General features: G+C 42.8%; 1 protein-coding gene across 2 annotated transcripts in view; it reads left to right on the forward strand.

Annotated features, from left to right (window-relative positions):
- Positions 1 to 18,619, forward strand: part of gabrb3 (gamma-aminobutyric acid type A receptor subunit beta3) — a gene marked incomplete at its 5' end in the record, with an annotated part of 38,302 nt that overhangs the window by 18,568 nt on the left and 1,115 nt on the right. The window contains 9 exons of one of the 2 annotated variants that reach the window (XM_084472797.1): positions 680 to 727; positions 2,429 to 2,520; positions 2,657 to 2,724; positions 9,041 to 9,261; positions 9,631 to 9,713; positions 10,290 to 10,427; positions 10,928 to 11,080; positions 16,396 to 16,640; positions 16,862 to 16,912. In XM_084472797.1, coding sequence (XP_084328923.1) covers positions 680 to 727; positions 2,429 to 2,520; positions 2,657 to 2,724; positions 9,041 to 9,261; positions 9,631 to 9,713; positions 10,290 to 10,427; positions 10,928 to 11,080; positions 16,396 to 16,640; positions 16,862 to 16,912 — 1,099 coding nt within the window. Of the gene's footprint in view, positions 1 to 679; positions 728 to 2,263; positions 2,347 to 2,428; positions 2,521 to 2,656; positions 2,725 to 9,040; positions 9,262 to 9,630; positions 9,714 to 10,289; positions 10,428 to 10,927; positions 11,081 to 16,395; positions 16,641 to 16,861; positions 16,913 to 18,619 lie in introns of those variants that run through there. The other variant, XM_084472798.1, reaches the window with a different exon arrangement.

Below are 18,619 nucleotides of genomic sequence, written 5' to 3' on the forward strand. Positions count from 1 at the left end.
GAGACAGGAATAGGGGACAACAGAGCCAGATATCTCTTCACTGTAAAAATGATAAAACCTTTGCCTAACTAAGCCTCACTACGCTTTGGCCTAACTACTGTCCTAAAAACTAATACTCTATAGGCCTAATCTTACTATTCTATAGTGTAACTACTACTCTAAGCCTAACTACTAGGCTATATCGACTAATTGCTACTTGATAGCCTAGTTAAAACTCTAGCCTGACTAATAGGCATAGCCTACTCTATAGCCTATAGTCAAACTAATACTCTATAGCCTAATTTATACTACTATAGCCTATAGTCTCTAACTAATAATCGAAATACTTACTACTAGCCGAACTTATACTATACAGCCTAGTCAAAAGCTTTACGCCTAACTAGCTACTACACTATAGCCTAACTGCTCCATAGCCTAACGACTACTATATAGCCTAACTAATAATCTATAACCTAACATCTCTTCAGCCTAAATATTACTCTTTAGCCATAGGACGAATTAATGGGGTGTAGGTATGTAAAGTCAAACATTTAATGGGTCAAATTAAATACTAGGCTGGATTGGGCATGGAATTGGCTGCTGTGAACGAAAATAATAAAGCAATAAAACCAAATACGCATTCATTTTATATGTTCTGGCTACATATATTTACATACATGTTTCTCCCCCCCCCCCCCAGGAATGCAGTCGATGGGAACAAGAAGCTCTACGCGATCTACGACACAAGGTATGAAATCAACGTTTTTGTTAAGATTATGTTAAGATTTGTTTTGACGAACTTTTGACCTCGTGGTCAATAATTGGCGGGTTCATTTATTTGGGGCGCGGCCTATTCGCTGTAGAGAAACTGAGCTTCTGAATCTTTAATAGGAGCCTAATTACTCCCGGGCACTACGAAGACTAGATGAATCACATTAGTTTTTGGAGGGGGAAATTGATATTTTCCTTTTTCACAGGCTGGACAAACCTCCTGGCTATAGGTTAAGAAAGCTTTTTGGATTGAGTTTCAGTTTTTTATTGTTCCTATGCTATTTATTTGTTTTAGCTTTTAATAAAGGGTTTGAGTTGGAACCGTTCCAACTCAAAGGGTTTGAGTTGGAACGGGATCTTATGGGAGCCAAAACTGAATGTGGCTTTTGAAAATAGCTCTTGACTCACAGGTTTATTTTACTATTGAGTTATTCAGTCTGGTTGTGTTTGACATATTGACTAATGTGGGTTATCTTAACAATATTCCTGCTGCCTTGTTTGCACATCTGCCCGTCCAGATGTGCCTCTTTATCCCTGCCTAATTCATTACATTATGCTTTGTTGTCTTGGATACATTTCTGCAAAGCATTATAAATACTGTTATTTTAAAAGAAAAATTACTTAAATTCTTCAACAAATGCAACCAAAAGCACCACAGTAATCAGCATGAAAAATTTACCTCATCAATTGAAACCTCAAACACTTTACACAATAAATACATTAATTGAATACAGTTTAAATGATCTCGTTCTTAAGAATTTGTCTTACTTTATTATCCACTGAGGCGCAAAGCAATAACCCACTAATACGTTGGCGCGACCAAAGTCATTCATCCCGCCAGAATTACATTTGGAATTACAATAACCCTCCTAATTCCTTCTAAAACACCCCCTGTGAGAAATCAGATATGACAGAGCTCTTTCTGCACAAATCCCTAATAGAAAAAAAGAAATCGATGGTAGATGCAGGCAGAGTAGTTAGTCACGTGGTGTTTAATAATTACACTGGCAGACAGGACAGCGAGGCGAGGAGAACTGTTTTAAATGCACTACTCACCATGTAAGGCGCGGACAGGAGCCGACTGACTGGATGTATCTTTGTACACGCTTCCCTGGACCTGTTTTGCACTTGTCCTCCCGAGACAACAAGTGCGCTTCTGGGGATATTTGTTGCGTATTGGTGCGCACTACTTCACTACTACTACAAAAGCATGGAGGCATGGGATACAAAAACTACGTGGCAATTAGACTCCAACATCATGGAAATATTAATTTAAGTGATGTCCAGAAAATGCATGGAATGCCTTCTTCGTATAATTGTAAATATAGCCTAGACTACGCGAGTCGTTCATAGCCGTGCACCGTGAACTCTCACCCGATCAGCATCAGAGGAACCCCGGGCTGAAAGAGAAAGACGTCCAGTCAATCATTCATTTATTCATCCTTTTTATTCATTCATTGATCGCTGGAGGAGCAGTGCGTCCATTATTAACTAGATTCAGACATCACAAGGAATGTTTGTACTCCAGAAAAAAGGGCTGTTAGACGTACTCTCCCTGCCACTCCTGGTGGCCGTATTGTGCTGTGTAGCCCAGAGGTGAGTATCCTTACTAGTTCAGACGTGGAGATCCGTGCATGGGAAACACGCGCATCACACTTTGATTTCTTGTGTCTTCCAGCGTCAATGAACCAGGAAACATGTCGTTCGTCAAGGAGACCGTTGATAAACTGTTGAAAGGATACGACATTCGCCTTCGCCCGGACTTCGGAGGTATGCGCACGGATTACTTTGGGTTGTTTTTATGGGTAAACAAATCGATGAGTAGTCCTAGGCTTGCTACTCAAACAATGATGATGATGCATTATGAGGGGGAAAAGTAATGGCCAACTTTTGGGGTGGATTTCAGGTGCGCCGGTGGCGGTGGGGATGAGCATAGATGTAGCCAGTATAGACATGGTGTCCGAAGTCAACATGGTGAGTACAAAACCTTACCCACTAGTAGGCCTACCATTTATTCATTACATTGATTTATTGTATTCATTATGTTTAAAAAGTGAATTTATTATTATATTAAAGTAACGGGATGGGACATTAAAAATACAGACTTCAAGTTACTTTTAAGAGCTTCCTGGTTCGTCTGAATCCTAATAATCTGCAGTTTGTGTGTGTTTGTGTGGGTGTTTGTGTAGGTGTGTGTGTGTTTGTATGAGTGTGTTTAGACAATGACGTCATTGGCTTTTATAATAAATGATCAAAGGAACAGTAGGCCTCTATTTCATGTTGTGTTATACCTTTGGATGTAATATTACACAATTCTATATTGTTTTAGATGTGTTTTACTCTGTACCTAGTTGGTGTAATAGTTAACCCTTAACAGTTAACCAGCACTTCAGATAGAGCCTGAATGAGTCTTTCCAGAAATAGTCGTATCTAAATGAATGTTTCTGATGGTCCTATAATGTTGGAGGTTTTAACCCTGTGACATAGTGAGTCTGCTACTATTTACTTTTCATTTTCTAAGCAGACACTTTTGTCCAAAGCGACTAGCAAGTAGATAGTGGAGCATCTCTTGCTGTAGGAGGCCAGTGGACATTGGGGTTTGGACCATGAACCTTTCGGCTTTGGAGTAAAGCCCCTGTCCTAAATGACTCCTGTCCTTCTGATAAAACTGTGAGCCACGGCCCAGTTATAGACATTGGGAGATTTGAACCCAGAAACTTTCGGCTCTGGAGTCAAACACACAACCTCAATGGAACGTGGCACAGAGCTGTGTCAGAGGAACAGGAGTCATCTAGAAACATTTCCGGTTAGATTGCGGAGCCGGGAAGCAGCCTGGTAGTTATGGGCAATCTGAGGTCAGGCCTCCTCACTATGGCCATTATCTTTCATTGATTACGTTGCTCTGGCCTCTCGCAAAGCATTACAACAGAGCTTCCCTCCTACTTTGAAATGTGAAACTGACTCATAGAGTCTGAGACACTCCGAACACTGGACGGAAGATGGCTAGCTTGTGTACCAAAAGAAGTCTCTTTCTCTCTGGAGAAGGGATGTGTGGAAACCCATGATGCACCGCCAACTTAGTTGTTGGGTTGCTGGTTGCATTGCGAATCCCACCCTCAAATATTATTTATCAATAAAATGCTGATCCTAAATATGCAGATCCCTTGATTCTCCCGACTTAAAGGGCCCCTATTTTACCATAATTTAATCTTTCCGTTTGTTACATCGCAACTGATCTATTCATCATATTGTCACACCCATTTGTGATATCACACACCGATGGGTTTTGAAATGGCTTGTCATGGCAAATACATTTAACCTGGTGGTGAAATAGGAGCCCTTTAATAACCTTTTTTGCTTGTAAACATAAGTCATGTCGCTGAAGCACGAATGTCGTGTTATAGGCTCCCGTCACGCTCAGATATTTTCCAATATTAGAGAGTAGTACTTCATACATAGTACATCAAATTACGTCAATGGTCCAACTTTTCCAGAATATCTTCGTGGTCAATGTTGCAGACAGCGACTTTTTCACAACAAAAGTATAAAGTAGAACTCTCTTATATTAGAATAAAGCCAAGCGCAATGGGTACCCTTTAAGTTATGGGCTGTTTTAATGTTTGTCATACATGACACTGTGGGACTGCTGGACTGGTGGTTGATCTCCTGATCTCACCTCGAGTGCATTTGAGTGGAGTGGTGGGGGCACAGCATTTGTTGGTACAAGCAATGCTAATACTGACAATGCTAGTCGTGAATGTGACTGTAACAGTATCTCTGTTAATGCAGTATCATTTCATTATCATCCAATAAAAAATATGGCAATCTTTATTTGACATTTAGAAGTTAGTACATTCATAACTGGTATTATGGAGAGAAAAAAACAGCAACAACTCTGTTAGTTTTTTTTATCAAATGGTCTAGTATTTTATATTTATCCTGTTAAATAGGTTTTTAGTTAATTAGAGCTTGGCCGACAGACGGTACTCTCACATACACTCACACCTTCATATCGCCTCTTTAGGGCCCTGTTTCCTTATGTTTTGTGGAGATGTGTTGGTGACCGATGTTCCAACAGTCACATCAGCCACTGGTCCGTACCTTTAGTGTAGGCGAATTCTAGAGTGCTTGTTGTCAAGGAGACCAAGATTATATTTTGTATTTTTGTTACTGTGCTTGCTCTACTTCTCTATTTTTAGCGTGAGAACTGGTAAATCACCCAGTAATTTTCGAATAACACAGATTAAACAAGTGGAGGTTTGGAAGTGTGAGGTGAATGTGATTTCCGTGCACTTAAATGGTAAGCACTTAATGGATAGGGTTGTACATGATTTGCTGTGTCCGTTCCACCATCTATGCACTTCCATTATGACTCAGCATGACTCAGCTATATCGCTAGGCATTTGTTCCATATGAGAGCCTTAATGTTATCCTCTATCTGTGAGACATATGTATTTCCATATTTCAACAACATCTAAACCATTGGTCTACAAACTGTGGGTCAGAGCTGTAAATCAAGTGGGTCATTCAAAAAAAATAAAAAACATTTAATTTGATCATTAGTACATTTGAAGACCTAAAAGTATTATATATACAGAGAAATGTTAATTACCTAACCATTGGACATGTTAATGAAACAGGCCCAAAAGTACCTCCACAGATTCACACACACTTCTTGCAGGTTTATGGAGGCCCAGGTAGGATTCAGGTAGGATTTAAGAAGGCCCTACTGCAGAATTATGGTAGGATTTAAGCATGCCCTACTGCAGAAGTCTGATAGGACTAAAAAGGACCTACTGCAGAAGTCTGATAGGACTAAGAATGCCCTACTGCAGAAGTCTGTTAGGACTAAAAAGGACCTACTGCAAAAGTCTGGTGGGTTTATGGAAGCCCTGCTGCAGACCTCTGTAGGTTTAAGATGGTATCACTGCAGAGTCTTGTAGCTTTAGGAAGGTCCTTCTGTAGAGCAGATATATTTAAGGTTTAAGAAGTTCCTACTGCAGAGCAGACATCTTGAAGGTTTAAGAAGTTCCTACTGCAGAGCAGACATCTTGGAAGGTTTAAGAAGTTCTTACTGCAGAGTTGTAAAGGTTTAAGAAGGTCCTACTGCAGAGTCTTGTAAGGACCTACTGAAGTCTTGTAGGTATAAGGTCCTACTAAACAAGTCTTGTAGGTTTGAGGAAATTCTACTGTTGACGTCTACAGGTTAAAGATGGTCCTACTGTGAGTTCTGCTGTAGATGCCTTGTAGGTTTTGTATCTGGATGCTTGGTTGAGTCATCCACACACCACACCAATGGCCCTCAGGGTCTCAGCATACAGGGGAATAAGACACTAGTGATCCTTCTATAATAATAACTACATTGGAGCCGGTGTTACACAATGCAGTTATATAAGCCATATAACCACATGAGCTCTGTATTTGTGTCCCAGCAAAAAACAGCAATTCAAGAAACCAGTTTCTGTGAGCCAGGATCCACATTTCAGTCCTCAGACTTCAACCAGCGTTGGAAGATGTTTCCAAAATCATGGCAATACAATTCATACAGTGTTTATCTAAGCAGAGGAGGAAAAGGGACCCACTATATTATTAATAAAGATTAATAAATATCTACTCTAGATCTACTCTAACCCTAACCTAATTACAACCAGGAATACATGAGGGAAATAGTTTCCAACACTACGAACAAGGCAAAAACATATTACCCGCAAAAGTGCGGGTATAAATCTATAAAGTATAAAGAACTTATTATCTTGAGCTTGTTCCCAAGCTCCTCCCTCTCACTTCAGAAGGATAGATTATCCTACCGTTTTATGCAAACACCTCCCTGTGGAGGTTTCCTCATGAATGTATTTACCTTCATCCCACACACTACACACACCCTGCTGAACCCTAGGGAACATCACGCAGTGCGAGAAAGGTCCCTCTCATTCAGAACGGCTGGGAGTGCCGCTCTAGTGCTCCCAGTAGATGTTCCCGCTGTTAACCTGAGGTGAGGGAGGTTTGACTGACGGGCCGTCTGGAGAGGAGACTCTGAGGAGGAGGTGATGAGCCGTCTCCTCCCTTCCTCTTCTCCCTCTCCTTCTGGGACCCCTGTACTCATCTGTTAAACTACAGCTAGACTACACACATTTTAAAGGCATCTGTGAAACTACACATCTGTTTAACTACAGTCAGACTGCACACTTTTTAAAGACACCTGTTAAACTACACGTCTGTTTAACTACAGTTAAACTACACATCTGTTTAAATACTGTTAAACTACACATCTGTTTAACTACAGTCAGACTGCACACTTTTTAAAGACACCTGTTAAACTACACGTCTGTTTAACTACAGTTAAACTACACATCTGTTTAAATACTGTTAAACTACACATCTGTTTAACTACAGTTAGACTCCATACCTTTTAAACACATCCGTTAAACTACATGACTTTTAAACTACCATGAGTTGTATGCACGTTGGTCCTTTTTGTTCGATCACATTATGTATATATTTTGAGAGCAATGATTGAAAAAGTTGATGTGATGAGCAAGTTTTTGTGATTTCATCCCCGAATCTCAGCAGGCAAGAGATCAAATTCAGTGTCCCAAGTAAACTGGGACAAATATCAATAAACTGAGTTATGAACATCAAGAATGTGCATATCTGTAACTAGAACAAAATACAATACATTTTTAACGGCCAACTTTTTTTTGTTTATTTCTTGAATCCTACTTATTTATTTAACAGAGCATTAGTCAGCAAAACAAAGGCGAGCGCACTAGTGAAGCGCTGCATTAAAAGCCCTGAAAAGCGTTTTGACGGCCGCACCTGTTGGACAAACTGAATTATTGATGACCTCATTTCATACCATGAAAGCCTGATGTGGTTGTAAACATCTATCTAATCCTTTCTCTCTCTCTCCCGTTCTATCTCTATATTCCTGCCTGTCTGCTCTCCGAATACTTTCTAGCAATATCTTCCATTAATCTGTAGTAAAAACTCTCTTGAGCATGTTTTCCTGTTTTCAACTCTCTCTCTTGCCCTCTTTCTCTTTCCCTACCTCTCCTCTCTCTGTACTATATTATTTGTCCTCTCTTCCTACCAAACTCTTTCCAGCGCTCTCTCTCTCTCTCTCTCTCTCTCTCTCTCTCTCTCTCTCTCTCTCTCTCTCTCTCCATCTCTCTATCTCTCTATCTCTCTATCTATCTATCTATCTATCTATCTATCTATCTAATGTATTTCCTCTCTTATTTCCTCTCTCTGTATCTCACTCATTCACACTTCTTTCTTTCAGTATTTCTTTCTTTCTTGCCCATATAGTGCCCCATGCTCTCTCTATCCCGGTACTCCTCTATACAATAAATAGGGGCTTGCCACTAAATAATTCAGTGTGTTACTGGATTTATATTTTCATACAGCTCCTATCCTGCTGTGTACTGTTTATTTCATCAAGACCTGGCCCGGTATTCAGAATTGTGTGTTTTAGCCCCAGTAGAAATGACCTAGAACCTGTTCCATCCACCACTGAACCTAGAATTCGATTTTTGAAGCTGTAATGGCCGCATGGGCCTAACTCACCCAGCGGCCATCTTGGTTCTAAATCCTGGGAGGGGGAAGACCTTGGACTCTAAGATTAATATTCCCCATGGAAATCCATAAGCTATAAATTCTGGTTAGATCCATGGCCCATGTGAAAGACCTCCATGCGATACGGCCTGAGCCTCACCTGTGTAAATAAAGCTTGGACAAATAAGAAATGGGACCTGTAATAAAATAACTGAATAGGATCGGATAGTGTATTTTGGGTGTTAGACTCCCTACCAAAGGGTCCTGGGTTCAATCTCCCAATGTCTTGTGGTGGGGAATCCTTGGACAAGATGCCCTTCCTGCTCCTTAATGACATTTATCTGAACTCACAGTAAGTCACTCTGGGTAAAAGCATCTGGGGATGGCTCAAAAGTAAACTGTGAAAGGCGCTTCTACCAGAGAGGCCTTGAAACACAGCCTTCCGATATCACTATTCATTGAAACATCACCATGACTACCAGGGACTTCATCCCAGCTATAACTTGAAGCACCATTATCTAGCACTTGTATCTAGCACCGACCATGATACTCCTCATCTCAACCGCAACAACGGCGGTGTGAAACCTCAGCTCCTCGGAGACGTTGGGAGAACATGAAATTCCATTATTCATAGTTTATCGGCCGTACAACATTATGGCCATGAATTATGAATGCCCTTTCAGACGCAAAGGTTAAGTTCAATAGAAAGCTGACTGCCTGTTTCCCGGGCCCACAGGACTACACCCTCACCATGTACTTCCAGCAGTACTGGAGGGACAAGAGGCTGGCCTACTCGGGGATCCCCCTCAACCTGACGCTGGACAACCGCGTGGCGGACCAGCTCTGGGTGCCCGACACCTACTTTCTGAATGACAAGAAGTCCTTCGTGCACGGGGTCACGGTGAAGAACCGCATGATCCGGCTTCACCCAGACGGGACCGTCCTGTATGGCCTCAGGTGGGTCTTGGGTGGCCTTACCTTGGCATAACTTGGCCTACCTTACCTGAGGCCTGTTCTCGGGAGAGTTATTGTTACCATACCTTAGCCTACCTTACCTGAGCCCTGTTCTCTTGAGTTATTGTTTCCTTACCTTAGCTTACCTCAGCTGAGCCTTGTTCTCAGGGAGAGTTATTGTTACCTTACCTTAGCATAACTTTGCTTAGCTGAGCCCTGTTCTCGGGAGAGTTATTGTTACTTCTATACTTACACTTATCATACACTAGTATCCCTTAGCTTGCCTTGGTACTGGTTGTCTTGAGTCCTTACCTGAGTCCTGTACATTCTGAACCGTTATTTTGTATTTATTCTATTTGATTTTGTTTTCAGAATCACGACCACGGCGGCATGTATGATGGATCTGCGACGGTACCCCCTAGACGAGCAGAACTGCACTTTGGAGATAGAGAGCTGTAAGTTGAAGTCACTCAGGAGATAGAGAGTTGTACGTTTAAATCACTATGGAGATGGCGAGCTGTAAGTTTAAGTCACTATGGAGATGGAGAGCTGTACTTTTAAGTCACTATGGCGATAGAGAGCTGTAAGTTGAAACTCCTTTTGGCGATAGAGCGATGAACCTTGAACTCCTACAGTTTGTGAAAAAATGTTACCCAGTGTTATTAACTTTAAAAAACATGAGCAGAGCACGACATAAAATGTAGTCTAAGTACCAACTACCCATAGACCATCTGTGCTTTATTGATAACCTGCGCAATGTCATTGGCTCAGTCGCAGTGGGATAGGGTACCTCATTGTGTCAAATTAGAGCCGGTGTCGTTAGGCATGTGATCCTTAACGAGACTCTGAGACAAAGCGCAGTGGTCTGTGATAATCACTCTGTCCCTCGTTGACATTTGGGCTGTCCTTCCGCCGCACTGTGTGAACCCAGTGAAGGTCACGCATCCTCTCCTGTGCGCTATCGTTCCCCCGTGCGTGTGTGTGTGTGTGTGTGTGTGTGTGTGTGTGTGCGCGTGTGCGTGTGTGTCCAGACGGCTACACCACGGACGACATCGAGTTCTACTGGAAGGGAGGAGACACAGCGGTGACGGGGGTGACCCGCATTGAGCTCCCCCAGTTCTCCATCGTGGACTACAAGCTGGTGTCCAGGAACGTGGTGTTCTCCACAGGTCAGTTCTCCGTTTGTGGTCCAGGAACGTGGTGTTCTCCACAGGTCAGTTCTCCCATCGTGGAACTACAAGCTGGTGTCCAGGAACAAAATTGTTCTCGCCAGGTCAGCAGGGGTCGTGACCCCAGGGTCAGAGAGGGTCATCGACAACGGCGTGGGCGGATGTCGTTTAGAACCTCCGGTCTTGACAAATGGGCGACGGGATCATGATGGATTAATGAGCCTAATGTCCTAAGGCAGAACACTCTTTCTGTCTTTGTCTTTCTTTGGCTTTCTTTCCTTCTTTTTTAACTCTTCCATTCTTTCTTTCTTTTCTAACAATCATCACATATTAATTGATAATTACATGATCAGTAGTAGAAAAAAAAATGCTATTTGTTGAGGTAAATATACAAACGGCATGCTCGGTCCCCCTCATGTGTGTGTGTGTGTGTGTGTGTGTGTGTGTGTGTGTGTGTGTGTGTGTGTGTGTGTGTGTGTGTGTGTGTGTGTGTGTCCCAGGTGCCTACCCACGCCTCTCCCTGAGCTTCAAGCTGAAGAGGAACATCGGCTACTTCATCCTGCAGACCTACATGCCCTCCATCCTGATCACCATCCTGTCCTGGGTCTCCTTCTGGATCAACTACGACGCCTCGGCCGCCAGAGTGGCATTAGGTACGTTAAGGAGGACAGTCACGTCCTCATAAAACCAGGACAGTCGCATCCTCATAAAACCAGGACAATCACATCCTCATAAAACCAGGACAGTCACGTCCTCATTAAACCAGGATGCTTGCGTCCTCATAGAACCAGGACAGTCGCGTCCTCACAGAACCAGGACAGTCACGTCTTCATAAAACCAGGACCGTCACGTCCTCATAGAACCATGATAGTCGCATCCGGATAAGACCAGGAGAGTCGCGTCCTCATAAAACCAGGACAGTCGCATCCTCATAAGACCAGGAGAATCGCGTCCTCATAAAACCAGGAGAGTTGCATCCTCATAAGACCAGGAGAGTCATGTCCTCATAAAACCAGGAGAGATAGGTCCTCTTAAAACAAGGCCATATACGTCCCCATAAACCAGGAAAGATATATCCCATAAACCAGGACGTTTACGACCCCATAAACCAGGAATGCTATATCCCATAAACCAGGACATATATGGCCCCATCTAAAGATTATTCAAATTCAAATGCGAAATAATGTAATTACATTTTTTGTAAACTTTTCCTGATATTGGGTTTGAATGGGCATGGTTATGCTCTGACATTTGTTCTAGACTTGGACCATCTTGGACCAACTCTCTAACCAATGTGTTCATAGATTTGATGAACCATGAACCAACCAATCCGATACAACAAAAACTTTTCACTTCCACGTAAAAATAATCTTATTTTATTCTTACAACTCCATACAACTAATATTCTTACAACTATTATATCCCTGCAGCACAGACTTTTGACAAAAAGTGAAAACCAAACCACAGGTTCACCAAGATTACAAAAGTCTAACAGTTTGCCATTACTGTGAAGACGAGCTATTACAAGGTCGTTGGCAGCTAGAGAACACGGTACAGACAAGCCGGCTGATGTGGAAGCGTGTGCAAACCCAACACAACAGCCTTGCAGTAATGAAGTCAACCTGGCACAATCTCTGTGATCAACTGTTACCGACCAAGGATTTATCATGAAAACGTGGAAAGGATTGAAGCTCAGCAAGGTTGTTTTAAATCACTCAACGCCATTTGGGGCCGATATTTACTGGTGACTTTCTTTAGGATTCTGGGATATGGCAACTAACATAAAATGAGAACTATTCTTGACAGTTCGTAACAAATACTTGCTTGAATCGACCAAATCTTGACAGATTTGGTCCAAACCATTTCTTTACAATCTACTCACTACTACTTAGTTATGACTAATTTATGACCAGGGAACCCCTGAGTTTATCTATAATGACTTTGATATTTTATAAATACATGTGACGGTTATTGTTATCAATTTATGAAATACTTTTTGTGGTCACTTATGAGTCAGCTCCTGCTCCTATCAGCTCACAGCTATATGCAACTATACACCATTAACCAATCAAATCAGGGGATCTCGCAGTAAACCACGGAGGAAGGCAACACAGTGTTTATGCACCATGTGTGAAAACCTACTCTAATGTCCATGAGTACAGTTTCGCATAGTTGCACATTTCACAAATACTCAGGTAACAGATATAGCTAGTACATAAAGGAGAGAGAGAGGGGGAGGGGAGAGGGGAAAAGGTGGGAGATAGAGAGGAAAATGTATAGAGGGAGAGTGAGAGAGAGTGAATCAAAGGAGAGAGAGGGTAGAGAGAAACAGTGAGAGGAGAGGTTAGAAGAAGGGAGGAGAGAGAGAGAGAGAGAAATAAATGGTAAGAGGGGAAGGAGAGACGGAAAGAGAGAGAGATCAAGTTAATGGAAGTAAAGAGAAAGAAGAAGAGGGAGAGAGAGAGTTAGAGGAAGAGACAAAACGGGGGGATGGAGTTTATGAGAGTAGAGAAAGGTGGAGAAAAGGGAACACGAGAGAGATAAAGAGCAGAAAAACGATTGAGAAAGATAGAGCTAGATGGAGAAACATAAATAAAGGGTGATATAAACAGAGAGGGAGAGCTATAGACAGAGCGATAAAGATAGAGGAAGAGGGAGCGACAGAGAATCAAAGACAGATATACAGAGATGGATTAGGAGAGTGCGGGAGAGAGCGAGAGAGAGACAGCGATACAGAAAGGAACGAAGAGATGTACTAAGAGGGGACAAGGAACAAAGATTAAGAGAAACAGAGAGAGATGAAGAGAGGCACAGAGAGAGAGAGAGGAACGGAGTGAGCGGTCCTCCACCGCAGGAGCGAGGGAGTGTAGGAGGTGATTTACCTGCTCTGATCCATCCCTCCCCATCCCTTTCCCCCGACGCCCGTGGATCAATGCAGTTACAACGCAATTACACTCTCAGCACTCCGAATTCAATCACGATGTTTGATTAGCTCCGGTAGGTGTTTCTCTCAGTCTGTTCCTGTTGGAGTCGTGCACGTATCACTTCCGCGTAAAAAAAAACAACCTAAAACCTTCCTCTTCCTGTCGTGTTTCTCAAACATCAGCCAATGGACTGTAAATGGTTCAAACGGTTTGAACACCTGCACGGTTCTGAGATTTTTGAGTTACAAGGAACTGCTTCCCTGGACACTGCGTGTCTTTGGAGAGCTGGGACTCCTACGATGTAACCTTTGAAATGTTATGCTATTTCGCTGATATGTGTGACCCTGGGGTTTTGGTCTTTATAAAAGTTTCATTATTTTTGGGAAAAGGTGGCTAGTTATTTAGGTCTTACTATGTTCGTAACAGTTGGGTTTAGGTTATAAATGGTAACGTTTAGGTGGTTGGTTAGAGATGGTTATGTTTAGGTAATGTGTTAGAGATGGTTAGGTTTAGGTCTAAGTTAGAGGTGTCTAAGTCTGTTGTGGTAAAGAGTCTGGAGGGGAACGCTGCATTATGGGTAATCACTGCCAGAGACCGTGTCTCGTTGCGGCCACTCAGAAGAACTCATGATGTCTGCTTTTTCCTCGAGCTCCACAGAAATCAATGCTGTGTTGGATACTACTGTACAACACACACACACACACACACACACACACACACACACACACACACACACATAAACAAACAAACTCACATACGCATGCATTAATACGGACAGATATACACACTTGCACTTATAAAGACACTCATTCAGGCACATGCACACACACACAAACAAAAACAGACACATTTTTACACACATACAGACACTAATACACACAAGCATACATACACACTTTCGCACATATACTGGTACATAGACACACGCACGCACACACAGTTGAATAGTGTGTTATATAAGCCGACACAGACAGGAATAAGCAGCTATGGTCTCCGACTGGAGGTTTAAATATATATATATGATATTATATAAATATAGACGGTTGTGATGCCGTTACCTAATGTTTATATCTCATCTTCATACCACTTGATTTTGTGTGTGTGTGTGTGTGTGTGTGCGTGTGTGCGTGCGCGCGTGCGTGTGTGTGTGTGTGTGGACCATATGGGCACCACTTTCCTTGGTTTCAGGCCTTTTTCCGTCCGTCCTCGGATGAAGGCGGCAACGTCTGCCAAGAGCTGTCATCTAGACATTTCTGAGGGCTTTCACTTTAAAATAAAATACGCAGAATGAACAAAACGTCTCACCACTCTGGAGCCCTCTCTCTGTGAGGCCAGCCGCACTGCATTAAGGACATACACAGGGTTTAATGGCGGTGGCCATCTTGGATCTTGGATCTGCTCACTGCAGAACCGTAGCCAGGAAACGTACACGTGACGATGTTCTAGGAGGAGCCCATTGTTGCAAATTGAATTCCCCGACGAGGCGCATTCAATATGGACTCCTGGCTCCGTTATACCACATCAGTTGCTTTTTAATTAAACGTATAATTGAGGAGACAGACTTTTTTTTTTTTGTTTAGCGCAGCAACACTCCGTAAGCATTTCCAATCTGCTTACCCGGAGGTCTGTGGGACGAAGGCCATTCTCTGTTTCTCCCTCACACTCACGCTCAATAGCTAGGTAAATAGTAGTTTAAAGGGCTCTCTCGCTCACTCTTTCTCCCCATCTTTTCTCTCTCTCTCTTTCACCATCTCTTCTCTCTTTCACCCTCTCTCTCTCCATCTCTTTCTCACTCTACCCTCTCTCTCCATCTCCTTCTCTCTCTCTCTCTCTCTCTCTCTCTCTCTCTCTCTCTCTCTCTCTCTCTCTCTCTCTCTCTCCATCTCTTGCTCACTTCACCCCATCCTCCCTCTCTCTCTCTCTCTCTCTCTCTCTCTCTCTCTCTCTCTCTCTCTCTCTTTCTCGCTCCCCCCCCCCCCCCCCCCTCTGTTTCTCATTCTCCCCCCCCCCCCCATTTTCTCTCGAACAACAACATCAACAGAATCACCCACCGCATTACAAGTGGTGGTCGGACTCACAGTAACATCTCCTGACACGGCCGCTAAGCTCCAGTAATGCACTCTTTGTTTCATTGTAATGTTTATTGATCCCGAGCTGCTTATTCCTGTTTGGCAAGCGATGCATCACACAGTGATCCAAGATCTGGGATCAACCTCGGTCGAGATATGCAAACGGATCTGTTCGTTATGTCTGGAGGCTTCTGAAAGCCTATGAACCTAGATCTGTGGACCTACAGACATTATGAATAGAACATCCTTGTTAGTCATTTAGAAAGTTACATTTAAGAAGCATTATCCAATACGATCCCTGTTTTTGGTCTGGGCTAGGTAATCTTTGTAATCTATTTGTGTATTTATAATAAGAAATTGTAATAAAATATATAATAAAAGGATAATAAATATATAATTAAAATTGAAGAAAATTTCCTACAGGACTTACAAGCCGATCTTTACTGCTCGGAAATCGAAATTCTCCTGCTGTGACTGCTTGGGTGTTAATCACTGAACATAAATTATAAATATTCTGTGAGTTCATCAGAAAAAATGGAAGCAGACGACGAGCCTGGTGGCCATTTTAATGTATGGAGTTTCTGTGCGATAAATCATAAAAAAATACACCAAGGCACGACTATATTTCAGTACAGCCCGCGCCCTCTCGGCCAACCACAGGCGGTACGCCTCAGAGTGACCTGGGGTTGGCTGTCAGAGCCGTGTGGTGCCATGCCGCATGTCACCCCCTCTCTGTTTCAACACCCTGTCCCGTGTCTCTCTAACCCTCTGGAGCGGGGACATCTTATTCAGATTCAGTTCTGCATTAATCAAGGAGAACTTGAACTGTCACTATTGTTCTGCTCAAGGTGGAACAAAAATATGAACATAGAAGTACAAATCCAAATGCAAAAAAATTGTGGAAAAGTGGGTTTATTACTTGCGGACTCATCCTTGGTTTTGGTGTGTTTCTCTCCCCCCCCCCCCCCCCCTCAGGCATCACCACGGTGCTCACCATGACCACCATCAACACCCACCTGAGGGAGACCCTGCCCAAGATCCCCTACGTCAAGGCCATCGACATGTACCTGATGGGCTGCTTCGTCTTCGTCTTCCTCGCGCTGCTGGAGTACGCCTTCGTCAACTACATCTTCTTCGGCCGCGGGCCCCAGATGCAGAAGAAGCTGGCGGAGAAGGCCCAGAAGGCCAACAACGACCGGGAGAAGTTTGACGTGCCCAGGGTGAGAAAAACGCGTAAACTACGTGTTGAGATGCAAAGAAGGAATGCCTCAGTGGGAGCTTCGGTGATTGGCTGATGGAGTCGTTGCTGGATTGATTGATTTTCCTTGATTGATTTTTTTGTGTTGTATGTTTCAAGTCATTGAATAAGAAATGCGTGTTAGCTTCCTTTATTCAAAGAGCTAGAGGGTCTTAGCTGATGTCTGTCTTCTCTCCTGCTTAGTCTGTTCTGGAAGGAGGGAATTGCAGGACTGCGTCCTTTAAACTGCGTGGGGTGAGTGTCCGTCGTCGCCGGCAACCCCACGCCAACTCTGTACCTCTGAACTGAACGGCCCCCCCCCCTCCACCCGGTTTCTGCTCAAAGTTGTTCCTTTCACACCCGAGAAAAAGGAACACACTTGTTTGTGTTTTAACCTTTTTCGTTTTACCATATCAGACCACACATTGTTTTGGTCATCTTCCCTCTTGGTTCCCGTTGTCTTTCTGTGTTTTTGTAACAACTCTCTTCCTCTCATGCTAAACCTGTGCTACTGTGCTAACTGTTTAACTTCCAACAACTCTGAGGAAGTGTGACCGAAACACCTGCATGTTTTTTCTTATGAGATCCGTCGTGGTCCCCACAAGGCAGGCCACATGTCCTAAAAAGGCATAACGGATAGGTCCTTATAAGGCAGGACGGATACGTCCTTAAAGGGCATAACAAATAGGTCCTTATAAGGCAGGACGGATACGTCCTTAAAAGGCATAACAGATAGGTCCTTATAAGGCAGGACAGATATATCCTTAAAAGGCATAACTGATAGGTCCTTATAAGGCAGGAGAGATATGTCCCCACAAGGCGAGACAGATAAGTCATTATAAGGCAGGACAGATATGTCCCCACAAGGCGGGACAGATAAGTCATTATAAGGCAGGACAGATATGTCCCCACAAGGCGGGACAGATAAGTCCTTATAAGGCAGCAGAGATATGTCCCCACAAGGCAGGACAGATAAGTCCCGATATTGTGGGACAGAAACACATACACAGATATGTCCCCATAAGAAGATAAAATACAGTCCTCATAAAACAATAAAGATTCAGTGTAATATTGTTTTGCGCTTCACTAACTAGGACACTCTGGGGAGTGTCCAGGGAGTGCGTCAGTAATATACATTGCCCCGCTATGCTGTGCTTATGCCTAAATTGGAAAATCGAAAACTTGTTTATGAAGGTTTGGTTTGTGGAACTTCCGAAGGGAAATTACCTCGTCATGCTGATGTTCCTGCCTTCTTTGTTATTTTATTAACATACTGGAGGTATAGCATATTATACATACTTACCGTAACATACATACCATTACACATTATTGAACATAATATATCATGGAACATAATACATCATTCATACTGACCAAAACATATCCCATGATAGCATATATCATTCATAGTTCGTACATACCCTTATATGTATTGCATTGTATTTCATACATGCAATCCGTAATATATTTATCCATACATACCATAACAAACATTCTATATATTATACATTTCATACATGCATCCATACCTGAATATATCACATCATATATCATACACACACATATACCATAGCATACTGTACATAACATACATACCATAATATATAATGTACAACATGTGTAATACATACCATAACATAACTACATCATATATCATGCACACACATACACCATAGCATGGTGTACATAACGTACATACCATAGTATGTAATGTACAACATGTGTCATACATACCATAACATGTGTACCATAATCCACCCACAGAACATTCATCCCATAATATATCACAGAACATCTATCATCCATGGGTGTGTGGGTGGAGTTGATTTATCAGGGATGGGTCCTGGACACTGGGCTGGAAATAACAGGAGTAGCAGCCACGAGCCTCCACTCGACCTTGGACTGATGTGTGAGGAGTGATGCCCAGTCCTTAAGGCCAAACTCTGTCATCCCCCCCCCCCC

The sequence above is a fragment of the Micromesistius poutassou genome (genome assembly GCF_964030765.1).
Source record: "Micromesistius poutassou genome assembly, chromosome: 9".
In the NCBI taxonomy this organism is placed as follows: domain Eukaryota; kingdom Metazoa; phylum Chordata; class Actinopteri; order Gadiformes; family Gadidae; genus Micromesistius; species Micromesistius poutassou.